This window comes from Dysidea avara, chromosome 9 (genome assembly GCF_963678975.1).
Source record: "Dysidea avara chromosome 9, odDysAvar1.4, whole genome shotgun sequence".
NCBI classification, from domain to species: domain Eukaryota; kingdom Metazoa; phylum Porifera; class Demospongiae; order Dictyoceratida; family Dysideidae; genus Dysidea; species Dysidea avara.
In genome coordinates, this window is record NC_089280.1 from 890,420 (window position 1) to 912,313 (window position 21,894).

The 21,894-nt window shown below is 37.9% G+C and overlaps 1 protein-coding gene and 3 long non-coding RNA genes across 5 annotated transcripts; 2 read left to right on the forward strand and 2 right to left on the reverse strand.

Annotated features, from left to right (window-relative positions):
• The first annotated feature begins 548 nt into the window (after positions 1 to 548).
• On the forward strand, positions 549 to 1,803 carry LOC136265383 (uncharacterized). The gene is made up of 2 exons (XR_010705492.1): positions 549 to 1,593; positions 1,640 to 1,803. It is a non-coding gene; the product is annotated as an uncharacterized lncRNA (long non-coding RNA).
• Positions 1,352 to 5,034, reverse strand: LOC136265376 (uncharacterized). Its single transcript, XR_010705484.1, has 3 exons — positions 4,749 to 5,034; positions 2,204 to 2,460; positions 1,352 to 1,576 (listed from the first exon to the last, which is right to left on the reverse strand). It is a non-coding gene; the product is annotated as an uncharacterized lncRNA (long non-coding RNA).
• A 90-nt stretch (positions 5,035 to 5,124) lies between these two features.
• On the forward strand, positions 5,125 to 15,450 carry LOC136265380 (uncharacterized). The gene is made up of 4 exons (XR_010705489.1): positions 5,125 to 5,286; positions 6,684 to 6,763; positions 8,328 to 8,390; positions 15,257 to 15,450. It is a non-coding gene; the product is annotated as an uncharacterized lncRNA (long non-coding RNA).
• Positions 6,894 to 21,487, reverse strand: LOC136265346 (probable serine/threonine-protein kinase kinX). Of its 2 annotated transcripts, XM_066060145.1 has the most exons (6): positions 21,168 to 21,487; positions 20,401 to 21,110; positions 19,080 to 19,304; positions 18,975 to 19,037; positions 15,237 to 15,338; positions 6,894 to 7,968 (listed from the first exon to the last, which is right to left on the reverse strand). In XM_066060145.1, exons 1-6 carry the CDS (start codon positions 21,415 to 21,417, stop codon positions 6,994 to 6,996), a joined length of 2,325 nt encoding a protein of 774 aa, XP_065916217.1. In that variant the 5' UTR covers positions 21,418 to 21,487; the 3' UTR covers positions 6,894 to 6,993. The 2 variants fall into 2 exon arrangements, with proteins under 2 accessions (XP_065916217.1, XP_065916216.1); XM_066060144.1 differs by having other exon boundaries at positions 18,975 to 19,304.
• Positions 21,488 to 21,894: the final 407 nt, after the last annotated feature.

Genomic DNA, 21,894 nt, shown 5'->3' on the forward strand with positions numbered 1-21,894 from the left:
CAATTTAAGAATCAGATTAATCAATTGTAATTGCATAAATCTCCCCATGTAAAGCCTTCGCTTGCGAAGTTGACACAGTAATAATAATAAATACATAAACTGACTGGCATGCAAGACCACAAATAAACATCCAAAGTTGCTGTGTCATTTCTTTCCAGGGGATATCCCTGGGTGTTCCCCCGGGCTAACTTGATTGTAGTACAACTATAAATGTTAGGCAACAAATTTAATAGAAATGCAATCACATGATTACAAGCAGGAAAACAGTAGGGATTGAGACAAAGTTGTGAAATACTGGCTTTGAACCTTTTACTTAATGCTAGTGAAATGGACATGCAGTGACTGGACTTGAGTTTACAAGATCAGAACTCAAGTGGTGAGCCTACTTCATTGAAGGTGAAAGTGCTTAACTAGCTAGAGTGACACCATGAGCACCTTCACCCAGCTATACAGCATGTTTTAGATATGTAGCATGTGTTTGGTATGAATTTCATTCATCAGTCTCTAAGTAGAAATTGATATTTCTCAATCCGTATCATCACGTGATATTGTAAGTGCCTTGTGCTTTCAAATTATTAGTGATTAAGTAATGGCTTATAGTCTGAACATAACTATTTAGCTGGAGAAGTGAGAAGACTCCTGCGTACACTTGCTGTAGGTCTAGAAATCCATGCATATGTAGCTTAATGATGCACTTGTTTTAAATGCTATATTGATGCCCATAATATGAAGATGGGCATGTGCATGTGTTGCTGGTCTTGTCGCAGTTCCAGGCATAGCTTGAGGCTATGTCACCTGCTATCCCTACTTTAGCTATGCAGATACAGCAATCTATTCTGGACACCAAGAGAGAGTCTCAAGGTTTTATTATTTCCTAGGTTGGCAGGCCTGCTAGTTTTGTCACTACCTACTTTGCAAGAGCCTTGTATTCTTTCCTATGCATTTTACTGCTTACAAATATCTTCTCATAACACACTAGGCTGCAAACAAGCTTGTGCCATTTCATCAACACCACAATTGCTTGTATTTTGTAGTTTTGTACTGTTTTTAGACTGACTGATCGCTATACAAATATTTTAATTTATTTGCTGACCTACCAATGTTGTATTTGAGATATTTCCAGTAAACAATTAATTAAGTTGAAGTGGCCACCAAGAAAGTACACATCATTAGCTATGTAAACACTTGAAATAGTAATAAGGTTCACACAGTACACACACATCCATTTAGTGGCTGTTAAGGACGGACAACGTATCTGTCAAGCTACTATGAAACCATGTAGTTGCTTTTAACTATGCTTAACCTTCTACTGGTCGACACACAACCCTCCAAACACTACAACTCCAAACACTACAACTCCAAACAGTGCTTTTATTTATTTTGTTTGAGTCTGTACAACAAACTGGAAAACATACATACATCTAATATTTGTCACTGAAATAAAGCCTAGCTGTATGTTTGTATAACTTAGCATTTTTGTTTATCTTTTAGTCGTTTCTTAGTACTACCAAGATTCATGTTGATTTGGTTACCCTGACTGTTCCAGGGCTAGGTAGACATTCATTCTGGACAAGTACTACACAAAATAAAATAGTAAGCATGTAAACTGCATTACAACTTGTACATGTAACTAATACAGGCAACATCATGGTCCAAAGCTAGATAACCTCTTGTCTGCCACAGCTATGTGTCATGAGAGTAGATATGCTGAAGAAGATTGACAAATGATGTATTATTTATATGTAGTTGTTGTACTGGATCTTCGTCTTGGTGTCATTATGTTCAAAGTACACCATAACCTGGTATCCAGCCCTATCATATAACAGTATACTATACTAAAACCCTGTAATGGTGCAGTGCGTGTAAGTAATTTTGTACAAATCACTGTATATCAAAGATCCCATCCCTGGTTAAGAATCAAACAGTGACACTACAAATTAGTGCTGAAACAATTTGTCTATTTCGTCACATGACACAATTTGATTCATAAACACACTATTTAAGGATGAAGCCAACTTTGAAGCTTGAAGATTGTGAACAAGGTGGCATAATCACACTGAAAAATTCATTTTTAGAAGAGACAGAAATAGCTCTCAGGCTTTACTTTACTGCTTTTTTGTGGTTAATGCATAATCAAATAGTCAGTCATTTTCTTCACAACAATTATTCAAATAGAAAATTTATGTGGAGAGGTTTCACATACTTTGTTTCTTGTCTTTTGCTGTTTTTGAAGCTCGATCATCAATTGGGGTTGTTTATCATACTGCTTCAAACATGGTGGTTCAAATCTGGCTCCTCTTCACTTATCATCACTGCATGCTGTCATTGAGATGTTAAGTTAGTTTTGTGCAATATTTTTAAATAGCTGCAGTACAATTTTTGTTGTTTTTAGAATTCCTTATCCTCTTTAACTGGTACTATACTTGTGGTAGCTGTAACTTGACACTGGATAGTTCTTGCCTTGAAAGAAAGGATGCACATAACTTTATTATATTTCACTGAACACAAGTAGACATATGCACAAAACAACAAGAATTATATCCGGCAGCATATCTAGCTTACACTGGCTGTGACAGTTCAGCCAGCATGCCTTTAAACTTTTTTCTGGGTTACTGTTAACACAGAGAGGTTTAGCAGTATCTAAAAATAGCAACTTCAAAGTATACTAGTCTGTTGTATAGTTATTCTACTGCATCCTACCCCTTAAAAGGTTACATGCTAGTCACCAATACCTAGGCAAAGCAAGTGAAGAAAGAGCAAAAGGAAGTGGCAAATTATGGCTACTAGTATTGAGACCCATGTTAGTGCCACACTGTGACATTAGTGTATCAAGTAGCTACCCAATTATGTTTGTCTTGTCTAGAAAGTAAGCTAACAAGTGGAAAACTGTGTGTGCTACCTAGCATTGAGTGTTACCCTTGTGTCATTGCCACGCCATGCTAATGACAGCTGTCTTAAACAGGACAGAAAGTAAGCTGACCGTAAAATTGTTTTGGCGTTGCTGACTTTCGTTTGGTGAATGTAGTATACAACCATGGGCAAGATCACAGGGTACCAGCTATTCAGTAACCCCACCACAGATTTCTATTTGATTGGTAGCATCAAATGAAGTATTGTGTAAAATTCTCTAGCTTACAGAAAAATCTCAATAAGCAGCCACCTCTTTTTATATGACACCTGATCACTTCTAGTTGGTCTCAAACAGGTGTACTTCATGACCTCATTAGTAAGACCACCTCATTATAGTGACCATGTCCAGTAGGTCCGCCAAAGTGTACTTCATGATCTCATTAACAAGACCACCTCATTGTAGTGACCATGTCAAGTAGGTCCCAAACATAGCTAAGGGCATCTTACTAGTAGTGACCTCATTAATATGACCACCTCATTATAGTAAACATGTCAAGTAGGTCCCTAACATATAGCTAAGATGTACTTCATGACCTCATTATTTACATGACTGACTGAAAGGTTATAATAAATATTTTAAAGTCTGGTTACTAGCACTATAGATAGCCTCAGGTGACTTTTAAGATCACTATCAATAGTACATCTCCTATCAGAGGAGGTTGGACGCGTTCATGTGAGCTATACTTTAATTACATTCTTTGATTTGGTATTTCACGTGATCATCAATAGTCACAATACAAAACTGAAAAACGGTGGGGATCGGTGGGGATCATTAGATATTCAGATCATCCTTTGTGTAAGCTTCAAGGGAATGTACTTTGTTTTGTAATCAGTGCTTGAATTCCGTGTGTAATTAATAAGTTGCAGTTTGGTGCACACTACTTCACGCCTTCACATATGTATTCTATTAATGAAACATGAACAGTGAGTTATTCTGAGATCGTGATGTATTAACCTCCTCAACAAAAGGGATTTTGTGTAATTTGTTTTAGTGGCGCTTAAAGCACGTCCAACCTCCTCTGATCTAGTATAGTTGTTATAGTTGTAATCCCACAATCATCTTGATACATGATGTCACAACAATCATCTTGATACATGATGTCTCAAGCATGCAGTATTTATTAATACCACGTGCTTAATCTGTAACAAGACTAACAATGTATGACTTGTCTATTGCTGAACAACTTATCACTACTCATTCCGTGATAGATACCTTAAACACAGGCCGGGACGCAGGCTTACACAGGTGGCTGGTAGTTGAGAACTCGTTTCTTTACCTAAGGCCAGGCATCAATCATGTGCACACATATTTTGATGCTAAGAAGGCTGGCTATCATTTTACAGCACAGCAAATCTCATGTAAGTAAAATGTAAGTAATAGTTACTTAACAAGCTTCAGCTAACGTTTATAATAACAGACAGCTTGATTTAGAGTACTTCTTTAATAATGACCTACCGCCCACATGGAAATCTGAATTTTGGTGGATGAGAAACAAGCAATCAAGTTTTCCTGGCCTAACACTACACAACCTAGACAGGCAGTGTCAAGGGATTTAAGCTGTACCATACCTCTACTCAGTGATCGACAAAAGCATCTATGATTTATACAACACTAGAGAGACTGCTGCTTAGAACAATTTGAAGTGCTCACAATAAATATTGATACAACCATGCATCCTCTACACACTACAAGGATCTCTGATACTGTAGCCAAGCCAAATTAACTGCATGTACATCTGTGAAGACTTCTGTTCACAGTATTACAATGCACTCAGGAACAGACAAGTGAAACACGTGTTGATCTGCACACCTATCCACTGACAAGGTTACTTACATACCTCATATCCTATTATTTGAGTTCCTTCCTCACGTACGCCTTGTTAGAAGTCTGAAATTCCCCTCAGAGTAAGTAAAAACGATGAAGAACAAAGATCACGTAACTAGTCGGACTTCTAGCGATGCACGATGCGCTTGACGATGCGCTTAAAGTTTGTGTCCGACTGGTCGGATCTGTAGCAACTTCGTTTGGTAAACATGGTAACCGATGTAATGCTAACAAAATTTTGCCCTTCTCCACTAAATTTGCTGTAGCAGTTTTAACATGTTAGTTCGCTACATTCTAATTTATGACACGCTTAATTAGAATTAACAATTGACCTAAAATTAATGATTAGTTTATTCGAGGGAAAATTTTTCGCTGATTTCGCAGTTCTGGGTGTTATCAGCGAAACGTGGAACCGGTGTGGCGGAAATTTGGCGCAGAATCAACCCAGTAGCGGCAGCAGCAACCTATGCAGCCAGCTTGCGGCAGTTGAAATTGTAATTGATTCTTTCTTGGACAGAAATAAACGGAAGGATTCAACATCCATAGCTTCAGTGAGTGGTATATGGTTATCAACACTACAGACCTGCATATACTAACACATGTAAGGGTGTAAATGTATATTCTGTGATAAGCTACCCGGTCCAAGGGGGTGTCACTAAGAACAACGGTCAAGCTATTTTCCCAGCACGGTCAAAGCTTCACAAGTAAGCAGTGTACGAAAATATAGCGAAAATAAATGGAACCAGGTCAACGGTCAGGACAAATTTCTGATGAAAGTCGATGGTTCCTCACAACAAAAAATTCCCTGCAATTTTTGAGTGGTGGAGGAGGCAGTACCCCTTCACTTTTGTCCAATGTCACTATTGTATCTACTTTTAGTCATTATCCAACTAACTTTGCCTTAGTAGGATTTGTGCTAAACGTTATACAAGAATGAAATACTATGAGAATCAGTATTGGGAGTGTACGAGATTGAGATACTCTAATAGAGCAGTCATCTAACTACTCTAATAGAACATTCAGATATAAGTAGGTGCAGTTTATTCAATCTGTCTCCATTAACAGATTATCAAGCATATGAGTCTAACTGAAATGTCATCATTTACTGATGTATCTACTTGTACAGTACCTGACAGTCATTGCCATAATATTATAGATTCAAGTACTCGTTTACCACTGAAAATGCTCTCAGATTCAATTTCAAAGCATTGAAATTTCAAATTTTTCCTGTGGAGTATACTCCCAGACCCCTCTAGTACACACATACACTAGGGATAATTTATGGTTTACCAGGTGAGTAGGTAAAACTGGTTTAAAGACTTCATAGCCAGCAATTGACCTGACCTAGACTATAGTATATACGTGTTGAGCTGAATCCTCAAAAACATTTAATAACTCATGGATGATGCAATTACACACGATCTTGAAATTTGGCTCATTTGTAGTACTGCTTGACCCACTAAAAATATTTCAAAATCTTTTTGTTCAAATGTCCGACATAATACTGATGGCCAATCAACCATACATTTCTTATGGGAAGCCATAAAAGTGCAATGTTCATTACATCTGTTTCCTGAACTTGTAATGGAGCCAAACCATACATGTGTGTTGTTGACACCTAATAATCTAGTTGGCTGAAATGTTAGCTCTCTTGAGAAAAATCCACTTTTAATTTTTAGCTTTTTTTGTGGCTACTAAACATCACCTGGTTCATGTATTCCAGTTAATGCTAAACATTTCAAGATTTGTTACATACAGGATTTTTACCACCAAAGTAGACCCCTTGGAAGGTATATATTATAGCTATATGATACAGGAGGTAGTCTCATTAATTATTATATAGCTGGAATCAGATCAAGAGAGTTAGTGACATAGTGTTGATAGCTCCACAAGTATCTTTGTACAGGGAATATTAGTGATGGTTGATAACCACAATGGTGTCTTGTAGGGAACAAGGAATGGTCAAGGATGAGTTGATGATAGTGAAAGAAGACAACATCTTACTATTCTTTGAGGAATATTTGAGAGGTGAGGGTATTCACACATATCACGTGCATGTTACTATGGTAACGATCCTGTTGTGAGTGTCTGACAATTGTGTTATATAGTGACCCGGTCCATGAGATTTGTGTTATAGCAATATTAATTAGAAATCAGTTATAATTATAAATACACATTACCAGTTAGTACAATTACTAGTTTACTAACAACTTGTTATTAATAAGATGGTACAATAATAACATGTACAATGTGTACAGTTACTGTGGCTCACATGAGCCAATCCATACAGTATTAGTACAATGGTACTTATCATCCACCCCTCCTACTACAACTATTTTGTTATCAGCTACACTAACTACAGCTGGTTCACTTCTTGCTGATGGAATATGTCCTATGGCTTCCCAGCTATGACTGACCTTGTTGAACATGTTAATGTCACTAGTGAACACATAACCACTTCCTGTCTTCTTCCGTCCACCTACTGTTAGTAGGTGTCTACCTTGTATGCTGACAGGAGCTGAATAGCACCATGGAGTATCTTGTTGTGAACTCCACTTCAACTGGTGACTGGACAGAGTGTCCAGTGGAGCAGTAAATACTGCTGGAGAATAATTGCCATATTGATTGCATCCTCCTAACAGGTAGAGGGTGTTGTCAACTATTACTGATTGTAGCCAGTAGTGTGGTAGTGGTAGATCACTGGTAGTGTACCACTGTCCAGTACTGAACCATCTCTTAGTGGTACTGTCAAACAATTCAGTAGTGGCTAATGTCCTACCCTGGTCATCTTTACCTCCAGTTATAATAAGTGTTCCCTGATAACCAGCAGCTGTGGCTAAATATCTTGGTGTAATCATCTTGGTGTACTCCTTTAGGTGATCACCATCTAGTGAGAATATCTTGTTGGTCTCCTTATTACTTCTATCACTCCCTCCAGCAGTGATCAACTGGTTGTTGAGGGTGGTCATGGCAAAGAAGCCATAAGTAGTGTTGATAGGAGAAGGGCTCCATGAGTTGTTAACTGGATTGTACACATCTATCCTGTGTGATGGGACTAGTACTATCCTGTATGATGGTCCAGTATTATCACATCCTCCTCCAATGTAGACCTTCCCATCACATAACACAGCAGTGTGGGACACACCCTCCACTGGTGGGGGGGCTCCATGTTGCCACTTGATGTTCACTGGTCCACTGAACAGGTCTGGTGTGGGGGACTGGACCAGTTGCTCCTAAACAACAACAATAAATTAGTAATAACAATGTTAACATGTTGTTTACACAACAAACACATTAGATGAATGGTTACTATAGTAACTGGTGATCACCAAACACATTTAGGGATTCACACATGTTATATACATACACTAATAACAAGAACTATTACTAATAGTGTTATTATAATATTGTGTGTATGTTACCATAAACAGTTCATGTAGTCATATACCCTGTAGACATAAGGGACATGGTAGGGTATTCCATCACTCATCTTCACCCCACCATCAAGACACTGTTTATAGCTAATGTATTGTATATGTACACATTGTACATGTGTAGGAAATGATCAGTTTATTTTGTTACTGTTGTCTAGGGATTAGCTCAAAATGGCTAAGGAGCAAATAAGGAAGAACTGAAAGTGATGAAAAGAACAATAGTAAGTTGAGTATACTGTTTTGGTGGTAATGGAGTCAATAGTACACTAGTATAGAGAGGTTTAACATACAATACTCCATGACGTAGTTTTTCTGGTTGGTAGGCACATCCACTTAACATGTATTAGTGATGTACCTAATAAACACCTTGTAGTGAGTGTTTACTGTCTAGGAGTGGTGTGATTAGCAGTCACCACGTATACCATTAAAATATTATTTAGAGTTCAATTCCAGTGTAAATCCATTGTGTGAAGCCAGATATCACCAGATGTGATCAAACTTCTGCTGTATTATAGTAACACTTTACAAGATTGATTGTGGGTTTCAGTTTTGTGAATCTAACATTGAGCCAGAGTTGGGTCATGGGTTAGTTTATATTGTTGTGACACCTGGCACAATGTCATATATAATATTGAATATGGTACTGAATAGATTTAACCATTGGCATTATGATAACTTTAGTTTGTTCATGGCTAGTAAAGTAAGTACTTTAGTGTACTTGAAACATTGTATGAGTTTGTGTTGTGGCTCACTGTGCTTAATGGCACGACCACCATCAAACCTTTTCGCATGGCACATTTACATTTGGCCTCAGTAGCACCTTGTTATTCTTATGTAGTTTATTCATAATCAAAATTCACATCAAGTCACCACTGGGCCTACATTCAATAGTTTTAGTGTCAATATTTAAACTCCCTGTATTACAGGTATTATTGGGTCACTAGTGTGATATGTTATTAGTGTACTGACTGTTCTATTAGAGTGTTTTGTCATTGTTGAATGATTATGTCCTTACTGACAGGATATGTGTAGTAGTTGTTTTGTTATTATGTGTGGTCAGTGTGTATGGATAATATAGTTTAGTGCACTGACTGTTCTATTAGAGTGTTTTGTCATTGTTAAATGATAATGTCCTTACTGACAGGATATGTGTAGTAGTTGTTTTGTTATTATGTGTGGTCAGTGTGTATGGATAATATAGTTTAGTGTACTGACTGTTCTATTAGAGTGTTTTGTCATTGTTGAATGATAATGTCCTTACTGACAGGATATGTGTAGCAGTTATTTTGTTATTATGTGTGGTCAGTGTGTATGGATAATATAGTTTAGTGTACTGACTGTTCTATTAGAGTGTTTTGTCATTGTTAAATGTTAACGTCCTTACTGACAGGATATGTGTAGTTGTTTTGTTATCATGTGTGGTCAGTGTGTATGGATAATATAGTTTAGTGTACTGACTGTTCTATTAGAGTGTTTTATCACATTGTTGAATGTTAACGTCCTTACTGACAGGATATGTGTAGTAGTTGTTTTGTTGTTATGTGTGGTCAGTGTGTATGGATAATATAGTTTAGTGTACTGACTGTTCTATTAGAGTGTTTTGTCATTGGTGAATGATAATGTCTTTACTGACAGGATATGTGTAGTAGTTGTTTTGTTATTATGTGTGGTCAGTGTGTATGGAATAAAGTTTAATGTACTGACTGTTCTATTAGAGTGTTTTGTCATTGGTGAATGATAATGTCTTTACTGATAGGATATGTGTAGTAGTTGTTATGTGTGGTCAGTGTGTATGGATAATATAGTTTAGTGTACTGACTGTTCTATTAGAGTGTTTTGTCATTGTTAACCCTTAAAGCCGCATATTCCAATATATCGGCGAGTTTTTGTTTAAAGCATGTAAAACGCACAAATATTATAAGTAACACATGCTTAAAGAATGGTTTCTAAACAGCCAGCGCAGCCAAGCTTGTCTAATGATAACAACTGAAAACCTTATAACAATGGAAAGTTTATTCATTGGGCTACTTAGACAAGTATTAATAATTGCTGTGACAACAATTGCTCACTTGTTATGACGCCACGAAGAACGGCAACTGTATTTCCTGTTACTTCATACGCATCGCGTCGGTAGCTATTCATAAAAAATGTTTGACTCATGTGAGCTTTATGCGGCGTGATTTGTCATTGAATGGAGAATTGAATAGTCCTTACCAGAACTCCATAGGACACACTGTGAAGAAGTTATCAACCATTTTCTGAAGGTATGTAATGAGTTGTTTTGTATTTTGTGATAGCTTGTATTCATGGCAAGTTTTGGCTTTATGCTTTTGCCAAAGGGTAAAACCCTAGGTACTGATTTGTTCCTTTTTACATCATGGATAGAATGGTACAAATTGCATAACCTTACAGCTTACCGTATGGAAGTTACAGCGCTTTGTTTACAGTCACGCATTACGGCTGAAAGTGCACTTTTATTAATAATTGCGTGCGGATTTAAGGGTTAAATGATAACATCCTTACTGACTGGATATGTGTTGTAGTTGTTTTGTTATCATGTGTGGTCAGTGTGTATGGATAATATAGTTTAGTGTACTGACTGTTCTATTAGAGTGTTTTGTCATTGTTGAATGATAATGTCCTTACTGACAGGATATGTGTAGTAGTTGTTTTGTTATCATGTGTGGTCAGTGTGTATGGATAATATAGTTTAGTGTACTGACTGTTCTATTAGAGTGTTTTGTCATTGTTGAATGATAATGTCCTTACTGACAGGATATGTGTAGTAGTTGTTTTGTTATCATGTGTGGTCAGTGTGTATGGATAATATAGTTTAGTGTACTGACTGTTCTATTAGAGTGTTTTGTCATTGTTAAATAATAATGTCCTAACTGACAGTATATGTGCAGCAGTTTTTAAAGCAGGCATGTATACAGTCAGCCAAAGTTTGATATCAGCACCTGGTATACTGAAATTGTTTTCATAAAAGTGTGTGTGTGTGTGTGTGTGTGTGTGTGTGTGTGTGTGTGTGTGTGTGTGTGTGTGTGTGTGTGTGTGTGTGTGTGTGTGTGTGTGTGTGTTACCAATGTTTGTCCATGTTTGTCCATGCACACTCTTGTGAGGAAAACCATAAGTGGTACAAGCAGCCAATATGTGAGAAACAAAAGCTAACTGAACCCTGTACAGTGTTATATTTCTGCATAAGTAAGCTTTAGCTCGAAGGTTGCTTCATTTACCAGTTTAGTATAGCGACCTTCACAAACTTTGCCATTAGGATTTTCAGGCGTTTAAAGCAGAGCCTCTAGGCTACCAGGAAAATCTTGTCTCTTCGATTTAAGCAAGGGGCGGCTGGCAGAATAATTGGCCATATGCTCATTCTACGGAAATGTACTACCAACAAATAAACTAGCTACATACTAGTGAATTACCATCAGAAGTAAAATTGTTTCTTAGATACAGCACACAATAGCCAATATAAAGCCAGGTTTTCTTACTTCTTCCATGTTGCAAATGGACCTCTTTGATCTGATTACCCCATACAACAAATTGGTTATAACACATTCATTTGGTCTGTATTTGATTAGTAAACATGACAACTGAGAGCCACAGGCCCAAGGGTAAAGTGTGTTACAACTATAACCTGTGTGATTGACCTGGCAGTGTTTGATCTTCTATAATATTCAGTTATATAACAACAGAGTTGTTGGCTATTGAGAGGCTAAATATTCACAAAATGGATCACCACATCTGCTGTGATGTTACCAGTGTATAAACCAGTAACAAGTTTTCATATATAGTAAACAACTATATACCCTGTGTACTTATGTCATTGAAATGGCACATCTGCCAGGGAAAAAACATATTCGTTCCATGGTAGGAATTTTTTTATAATGTAATACAAAGTAATCATACTGAAAAACCCGAGGAGTGCTTAGGTAAGGACTGCTGTTAAAAAGTAAGTTACTAGGTAACAGTACATAACATACTTTTTGCATGGTAAGTTATCTGTTCTTAGAAAGGTTTTTGCTCGATACTTTTGCCCTCATTTCTGTCCAAAATCCCCCGTAAATCATCATGAAATCTGAAGCCATAACAACTTTCACCAGACCATGCCTTAGTGCACACAGGGTCTATACAATGTTTGTGTCATTTTACTGTAGTTCTGTGTTTGCAAAACACTCTGATGAACAGTCAGTGCTAATTCACCACATTACAAAAATTATGTATTTTATTATAGTAAGGAGTATCCATGCAAAAATAGCCAAGCTGTATAAAGAGTGAGGCCTTCAAAATGCTGCTGGGTGAAAGAAGTTGTGAAATCAAATACTACTGAGTAGATTTTAGCTAGAATTTTTATTTATAAGGTAGAAAATAAGTGAAGTGATCAGCCATGATAGCAGTGGCTCAGTGGTTAAGGATTTAGGTGTTCAGTATGAGGTCCCTGATTTGAACGCTGGTAACTTTTTCAACATTTTCATGTACTTTTTTTTACCCTGCGGTGACTGTTCTATTAGAGTATTCAGCCCCACAATTTACAGTAAGTTGCTTATTTTTACCTTGTAACTCTTAGCTGTCAGTGTGATTTCTTTTAAACTACAAATGTTTGAGCTGTGATGGTTAGGCTACATACATACCAATTTTAACAGTGCGTTTACACTAGTAGCTCCTGCTCGGTACAGTACGGTACGCTGTGTTTTAAGTGTACGTTTACATTGGTAAGGAAATAACTGTGCTGGGCAAGTTTATACATAAGCACGTGATGGCTAAAGTATCGTCCTACGAGATGCCCGCACCGTTTTCAAGCTCGTTTCAAGCTGTTGCTGTCGTACAAGTTACCAGCAATCCGTTTGAGGGACAATATCAGCGGCTACCGCTCGATGGAAAGTCCAATTCAAGTCGAAGGTGGTAACTGGACCTTGTTTCACGTTTGGCCATGGTAGAAGCCATCGTATTTACGTACAGCAGCCAAGGGTATAGTAAGGTTTGTTTCAATTTGTCTACCGTGCCATGCCGTACCGAGCTAGCACAGTTGAAGTAGCAGGGCTAGGCGAGCCTGGCACGTAATAGTTTGGCTCGGATCGATACCCATTTACACTAGCAAAATTAAGCGTACCATGCCGTGCTGTACTGTTCCGTACCGTGTCCAAATGCTAGTATAAGCGCATTCCCATAAATGGTTACCTTGTAGGCATGACAACAAGTTGGCCTTTTTTAATGCAAATAATCGTCCATAGCTCTATGACTATTAATCAGATTTGCACCAAACTTGGTACGTGATTGTGCAGCAATATGTTCTTAAATTGCACTAAAGTTCAACTAATCGTGCTGCACATTTGCATATCACAATGGTTTTTGTAAAGTGTGCAAAAAGAATAATCTAAGCCCCCAAATTTCTCTTAATGAAGAAAGAAAAAAAATGAAGAAATTAAGCTGTACTTTGAGAGTTCGTATTTCACAATTGTGTTAGACAATCTTACTCACATTTGGTATGTGGGGTGCTGAAGGTGGAGGGTGTTTGCAGTATAGAAATGATTCCAATTTGAAGATGGAGCAAGGAGCTATGTATGTGTAAAAATCACTGTTTCGTCCTGTAAATATACTCACGGTGTGGCGCGTTGGCTTTCTAACCTGCACACTTCACTAACGTATTATACGAGTGAATTACCATATTCCTTCTATATAAGATTGATGATAGTAACTTTGACCAGTGTGTTTAAATAATTGTTGGCCACTTCTACTCCATTGCAAGCTGATACTGTTTCTAAGATTAAAATTTATGTGGAAATCAAGTGGAAGTGCAAATGAAAATGTTCTAGTACTGTTGATCTGTAAGTGTCTGGCTATCACTGTCACAGCAAAAGACCACCTAGTTTGTGCAACTTCAATCATTTTTTTATTTTCTCGGTCATTATCTCTAGTGTCAAAGGAATGGATCAGTGAGTAGGTTTTATCAGTAGGGAGAGCAAAGAAATTGATTTTTACAGCAATTATGTTAAACTACAGGTGCTACATAACTTTTGTTTGCATTAGTCTACAGCATTGGGATTTGACTTACAATGTTCACAATGGATTGGCAAGTCATCCAAGGTATAGTTTAGCTCTGTAGTTACTTGTGTATAGACATATGAAGTAGTGACTAATATGAAGGCAGTTGTTTGAAGAAATGATGATGACTTTACTGCATTGTAAACAAACATATGTGACAAGCATACCATCGGGGCTACAAAATGAAACAAAGATTTTTGAAGATGGTATATAGTTTTAATCAATTTGAGTCTTGCTTTTCTGTGTAATGGCTCAATAAAAACCCTTATGTATATTTTGTTCACACTACCACATCTGACGTGAGCTCGATAGTGTGTACCAAAACAATGTTCTGTTTTCACTGAATAATCATTATCATGAATAAGAAAACAGAAACAAAAGTAGTGCCAATGCCAACCACTTGGGACTTGTAAATGTGTGATCTCCATGCCAAAACAGCTTAACTGTGAAAGAGTGCAGTCTTCAAGAATGCCAGGCTTTGCTTCAGTTCCAGCTATGTTCCACCCGTTATCAATGAAGAGCAGTACCCCTGCTCCCCTGCAATCGATTCATTCATTCTATGGAAAATACAGCACTGTAGCCATTCCACATGTTACTGCAAGTCTACACCTACACAGTCGTGAAGAAAGAAATGGAGGACAAAGGAAGGTCCATTATGTTAGTATTGTAGCTACTGCAGTTACCAAATAGGCACATCTTGGGCCAAATTGACATTGTACAGTGAAGAATTCAAGCCTATAGTCTCTTATCCATAGTCAGCTGGAGGCATCAGTCAGAGAGTCAGTTAGCAGGAAATTCAGTTATAATATTTATTTTCAATTTATAGGAACTTGTTGGAAGGGTGTGGTGTCATTTATGGGCTACCCAACACTGCCAAGCTGTTAAGTAATGCTCGATTTTTGGGTTGGGCAAGAAGGCCCAGACCTCCATGATCCCTACTATACAGTACTACTGTATTTATGATGACCCCTACTAGCCTGTATAGTTTTCTGTGCATTTGTAAACAATACTGATGTACTCACCCTTGTCTGTTTCTTTTGAGGTACTGGGACCACATGTTGCTTAGACTGAGGATGAACAGGAGGTGGTAGACTGCTCCTCTGATCAGCCATCAATGTAGTATGCTACATGATCGTAGAATTACAATATGGTAGAAGGATATTCACAATTTGGATTGATGTATGTATAATCTACAGCAATTATGTAGTAACAAGTGTACTATTCATTGAAACTTAATTAGTGTATCATACAGTATGATAGTATTGTATAGTAGGGACTACAAAGGAGTAGGCATGGTCCATAGAATAATATCACCCAAAAACAGCCTCAATTTTCCTTGACGATGATGAGGCAGTATTGGTTAGGTAAAACTAAGCCCAAAAAAGCTTTCAGATCAACCCGAAATGCTTTCAACAAGAATTTTAACAATTATTTATTTAATAGTATTTTCTACTGACTGCCTGATGCCTTCAGACGAGCGTAACTCGATAACAGCTAATGCTATGGGCTTGATTTTTTCACTGTTCGACGTCGCTTCAGCCTGACAGTGCCTTTTGGCATACTGCAGTACGTACAATGCATTCTTCATGGACTTACCAGTGTACTCCTTTGTGTCCCATTCATCTTTGCTGACAGTGTAAAGTGTCAATTTGGTGGTAGCATGTGATGGCTTCCCTTTGTAATGGAAATTGCCGTATTTTTCATAGTGTCTATTTTGATTGCAGAGGAACTTTTCAAACAGTTCTTGATTCGTACTGCTGTGTAACGTGTTGAACGTAGCAGACAACGAAGCCTAATGGATACTTCACTTTCAGACGATAGTTAATATAACTGGGGCACGATGTATATATTTAAATCCCAGTGCGTGGGAGTATCAAAGCGCCGCGTTATAACAACTACCATACAGCTAGACAGAGTGGCGCTGCTATGGTACGATATATTATCACCTAGTGATAACTAACTTATCACCCTGTTGCGGAGCCACTCAAGTCTTGTTCGTGACATCATAATAACCGCGAATGGCATTGTTTACCAATGGAGCAAAAAGCCAAATACGGAAATATTGATACAAAACACACCAATACAGCACTTAAACTAGCTAAATCTTACAAGAAAACTGTTAATCCTTTATACAATAACACTACAAGTTACCAATACGATAGTTTAACAAATGTCAAGAATAGTCCGTGACGATTTTCGCTCCAGCAATCACTCCCAATGGTCACTATGGTGAAGAACTAACTTCCTCTAGCTTCATCGTTCTATCTCGGACTACGGTAGCCACTTCTTGGTCTTTATTTTTCTCTTGTACACCACGCGACACCACCATACCAACTTCTGACGAAGGCGAGTCATACCTGGAACCACTACTTCATAATGCCGCCCTTCGCTACAGTTTGTAGGCAGTATTTAAGGTCTCCTTGTAGCTACAAAGTGGAATCTCCACACAATTTGGGACGAAATCTTGAGCACAGTGACAGAAACTCAAACCAGAACTTAATTTACTATCTGTAAACTTCTGCGCACTGAGATATAAAATAGTGATATCCTGTATACTTGTTATTACACTCTCTTTCGGCTCTGCCTCATGTAATAACAATGATACCACCCTCGTAACGGGATATAACTATAACATATGTATAAAATATAGTCATCATTATTATAGAACTGTCAAACAATAGCTTTCACATACCACTTTAGCATGAGCATTCAAAGGCCCACTCAGGCACACATTGTCTGGGCAATATATGCTCTAGAACAATGTAAAGTTCAAATAATATATCTATGAAATTGTAAAACTTCACCATTCTGGTGTGAACTTTACTTTATACAGTAGAAATTAAGTGAGAAATTAAGGATTTGGGTGTGGAGATTCCCTGGTTTGAACTAAACATTATTGACATTTTCTTGCACATTTTTACTTCTTGATGAATGTTCTATTAGGGTAGCTTTTTAAACCGGGTATGCGCCCACTGTACTGACATTGATTTTGGAAAATGTGTGTGTACTTACCTATCTATCTATGTTTGTCCGTGTGCACCCATGTGAGAAAAATCATTAAATGGTAAAATCAGCTTGCATGTAAGAAGTAAAAGTGAAATGAAGTCTGTATTAAACTTCTGCACAGGTAAACTTTGCTCTGAGGTGGTTTCTTCTGGGCAGTCTGAAAAACGGGTATGGTTGGCAATGAAAAAATCAACCTCCATAGTTTCTTCTCCACCTCTGGGTGATCAATCCTACCCAAGTCTACATCAAAACTGTAGGGTAATAAGATGGTGATCCCCCTTGCTGTTTCCATAGCACACATTTTAATTTTTCATGATTTGTCAGGTTTTCAAATAAAAATGGGCAGCAGCATCAGTGATGCCGTTTAGCACGTTTTAATGTTTTCATGAATGGTGCATTACATGGTGGTCATTATACTATTGAAAATGGATACGTATTCTTGGGGAATGGATGCTGCGAGTTTCTAAATAATAGTGTGGGCGAGAGCATCAGCTTGCATTGGCATGTGAACACTATAAAGGTAAGGTACAAAAAGGTGCATGGGAGTTTGTAACCCAACCTTGGACTTTGTTACATGAGTTCATGTGGGTTGATTTTTTTATTGCAGAACCGTCAAGCATCATTTTAGTGAAAATCGAAGTACTGAGAATCACATTTTAAGCAAGTGAAGACCCAAAAAAGCACTGGAAAACATTCTAGATGTTCCTGCCTGTTTTTATGAATATGAACCAAAATCAGTCAAAATTTACGATACAGCTATATCCCAAACAGAAGGCATTTGGTCCCACTATTTAAAACTATACCATTGGTAGGCTCCATCCCCTGAGTTACAGGTTAATTCACAGGGGGTCGATTTTTTCATTGCCAACCCTAACTGGGTATGGCTACTCTTCATATACTTTGTAAACAGTCTCCCCTTTCGGTTTTATAGATGTTTAACACCTTTAAAACAATGTTGAAGGTCTTTTGGGCTACCAGAGATAGCACATCCTTCAAGTTGAGGGGGGGTACTTACACGAACGAAAATGAAGGGCAGCCTCGAGGCTTTGTCTAAACAATGTGTGAGGAAACACGATAGACACACTACAAACCAGTTGAGAAGATACTTCTGTGTGTAATGTGCTGTTTAAAGTGGTTTGTTACAGTTATGCTTCCTTAGCAGTGCATAGCAATGTAATCACCGAAATACAAAATAATTCATGAATTTTGAAATATACTAAATTACAGTATTTACAAATCTAATTGTCTAGTTGAATCAATAATAACAATAGCATGAATATAAACTACAATTATATACATGGTTGATTAATTGCCTATTTGGTTAGAATGGGATAGTATTAATAACTACATGGGCACCTGATTTTTAGAAGTAGCATTACATCAACTTGTTATATATATTTTTATTAACTAATACGTAACTTTGCACCACATCTGCAAATCTGTAGGAAGATAGATGTATAATAATATGCTCTTTATACCCTCACAATTTGAAACAATCCAAGAAGTATTGAAATATAACATTAGTGTGCTGTCCGACTTTGAGTGCATATATGTATCAAAGCACAAGTGCCTGTAGTATAGTTGATAAGTGCCACTTGGGTGACTCACTTGCAAGTGGTAGAAGCTTCACAAGTGAACTGACATTTAGGTGTAAGATAGAGAAATAGAAAATTAATGATGTACCATGTGCTACCTGAAGAATAACCACTAGTTCTACATAGTAGTATGTGATAGCTAATGGTTTGTCTACTAACCTTCAAATGTTGATTTTCAACTCTTAGTTGTGAATTCTCCCCTTTGAGACCATCCACCTCCACCTTGAGGTCATCAACCTCCACCTTGAGGCCATCCACTTCCACCTTGAGGCCATCAACCTCCACCTTGAGGCCATTATTCTCCACCTCGAGACCATCAACGTGTACCTTGAGGCCATCAACCTCCACCTTGAGGCCACTATTCTCCACCTTGAGGCCATCAACCTCCACCTTGAGGCCATTATTTTCGGTCTTGAGAACACCATTCTCTCCCCTCAGCTCCTCATTATTTATCGTCATCTCCTCCAGTTGGGTGGTCAGTGATGTCACCTGTATAGTAACAATGTTCAAATGATTCTCCTGTTGATAATAGAACTACTGAATTGTTTTCACAAAAGCTAATGAAAGTTGTACACAGTAGCCAAATACTCCAATAGTACAGTCATGGCATAACAATGAGGGAATGGTGATCCTTTAACTTTATAAGATACTTTAAATTAACACTGACACTAATCTACACTAGACCACAAAGATTCAATGATATTCATTATGATTATGATTAAAATACCTGGTAAAGGCAGAACCTGTATACCAGAAGGCCTTATAAAGGCCTAAGATGTTTATATTAACTTTACTAAGTATGTTTGAAAAGTAGGAGAAAGAAGAAAAAATCCATGACTGGACCTGGGCAGCCTCGAACCAGCAGCCATCCGATTAACACTCAAATTCAAATATCTATAAGTGAGTACAAATACAGTATTAATGTTAGACAATGGAGGATGAAGACAGAAAGCTAGCTTGACATTTGGTGTCACTGAGTTGGTTTACTTTTACCAATAATTCTGACAGTGATGTTATTACAAGATAGCCAATTTTGTATTATTAACAGCACTGGAGAAATAACTGTAATATAAAGGTGTAGCCTGCCATAGCAAATCAGTAAATTATTGGGATTATCTGATAGAGCAGTCAGATAGCATTACTGTTGACTGTATCATTAGGGTGAGCGATTGCTCTATTAGAATATCTTGATATTTTAATCTGATTTAACCATGTTGTCCCATGCATGGGATAAAATCCGAAGCCCTCAAAGTTATCTAAATATAACTTTCTTCATACACTTGACAGGTAATGCAAACACATTGTCTAGTTGCACACATGTACAAGTGGTTAAAACAAACAAGTTAAAAATCAATAAATCCATGGAGTTTAATAGCTCTTTAAGGAATGCAATTTGGTACACATGCACTTTCAATTTAATACTGCATGTAGTACTACTGTTCATTTAGTGAAGGGAACATGGAGTTACATATGCATGCAAAATTGTTACTCCAGTTTATGCCACACTATACTTGGGTTGTTTTGACATTTTTGGTCCTGTTCTCGGCAGCTGCTATGTATCTCTTTCATAATAATTTTCACAAACCTGTTGCTGAGATGATGACTGAGCAGATACCTCAGCCCACCATACTATGGGACTCATCCCATCACGACCAGTCTGATGACTACAAACATCTTTTATCCTCTTGATTTCCATAGAGACCTCCATCACTGAAGGACGATTTCTGGCCTCATCATCTAAACATGTCATCACTAATGGCTTCAGGGCTACAGCACTTCCAGTCATTTTGTCCAGGAAAGATTGACGTCTCATCACCTCAGTCACTACCTCTCTTCTCCCGGTTTTAGGGTTGAATTGAATAGCATCACTTGGTTCAGGCCATTGCTGGGTAATAACATTTAGAGCCACTCCTCCATAAGAGAAGATGTCTAATGGTGGACCATAGACTGGCCTTTTGATGAGTGCCTCCGGTGGCATGAAATCTGGTGTTCCTGGGATTTTAGTCATTGTCATTTCACTGTCAGTCTGCATCACTTTAGCAACACCCAGGTCAGTGATCTTGGCTTCAAGACGGCCTCCCAGTAATATGTTATTTGGGGTGAGGTCACGGTGCACGATTGGTGGATCCCTACTATGGAGGTACCTTAGACCAAGGCACACTTCATCCAATATGGATAGTTTGACATTCAGTGGTATATTATTGTAGTCCTCCACCAGACCCCTCAGGCTATGTTGCATCTTTTCCATTATCATAACAGGCAGTCTGTACTGGTCACGTGCAGGATAGTACACTCCTATATTTATGGTGAACAACTATATAGCGAGGTCATGCGACACGTACAATATCATACCTAGAAACTGAACGATACACGGGTGACGAATGGTACTCCAAATTTGACACTCGTTAAGAAAATCAGTTGTAATCTTACGACGCCCTTCAGTTTGAGACCATTCCAACAAGATCGAGTGTACCTCCTTGGCGGCGCACAGTGTTCCTTGATAGTCGACCTCAAACACTCTCCCATAAGCACCGCGACCAATTTCCTTTCCCGTGGGATTCACATCATAGAGGGTAAGATCAGTGGCAACTCTAGTAGCCATCGAGTGTCTGTAATTGTAAACTTGGCGAGACTAATTGTAAACTATACTAACGGGAAAAGAAGGGCGTGGCTTAGTCTCTGGCCACGCGAGACTATTAGTATAAACATTTTCTGCGAGTGCACGTGATTAATTATAATATCGGCCGTTTACAACACCAGATGCAAGATTACAAAATTAAATAGCTACTTGAGCTATGCACAAAATTAGTGTGGTGGTGTAGAGGATCAGGTGGCAACATGTGACAATTGCCCAAGAATGAGTTTGATAAGTGCTATATGCACAGTAATTCAAATGGGTCAATTTGACCTCCATGGGTAAATTCAAACTACAGATTTTTTTGGTGAAAATAACCATCTAAAGGTGGTTGTAGCCAGTGTGGGCATTTGAATCGAATCAGTCAAAATAACTAGGGGAAGTCAATATAACTGTTCATTTAGGATGTTGAATTAACGTATTTTAGAATTATATTTTGTGACA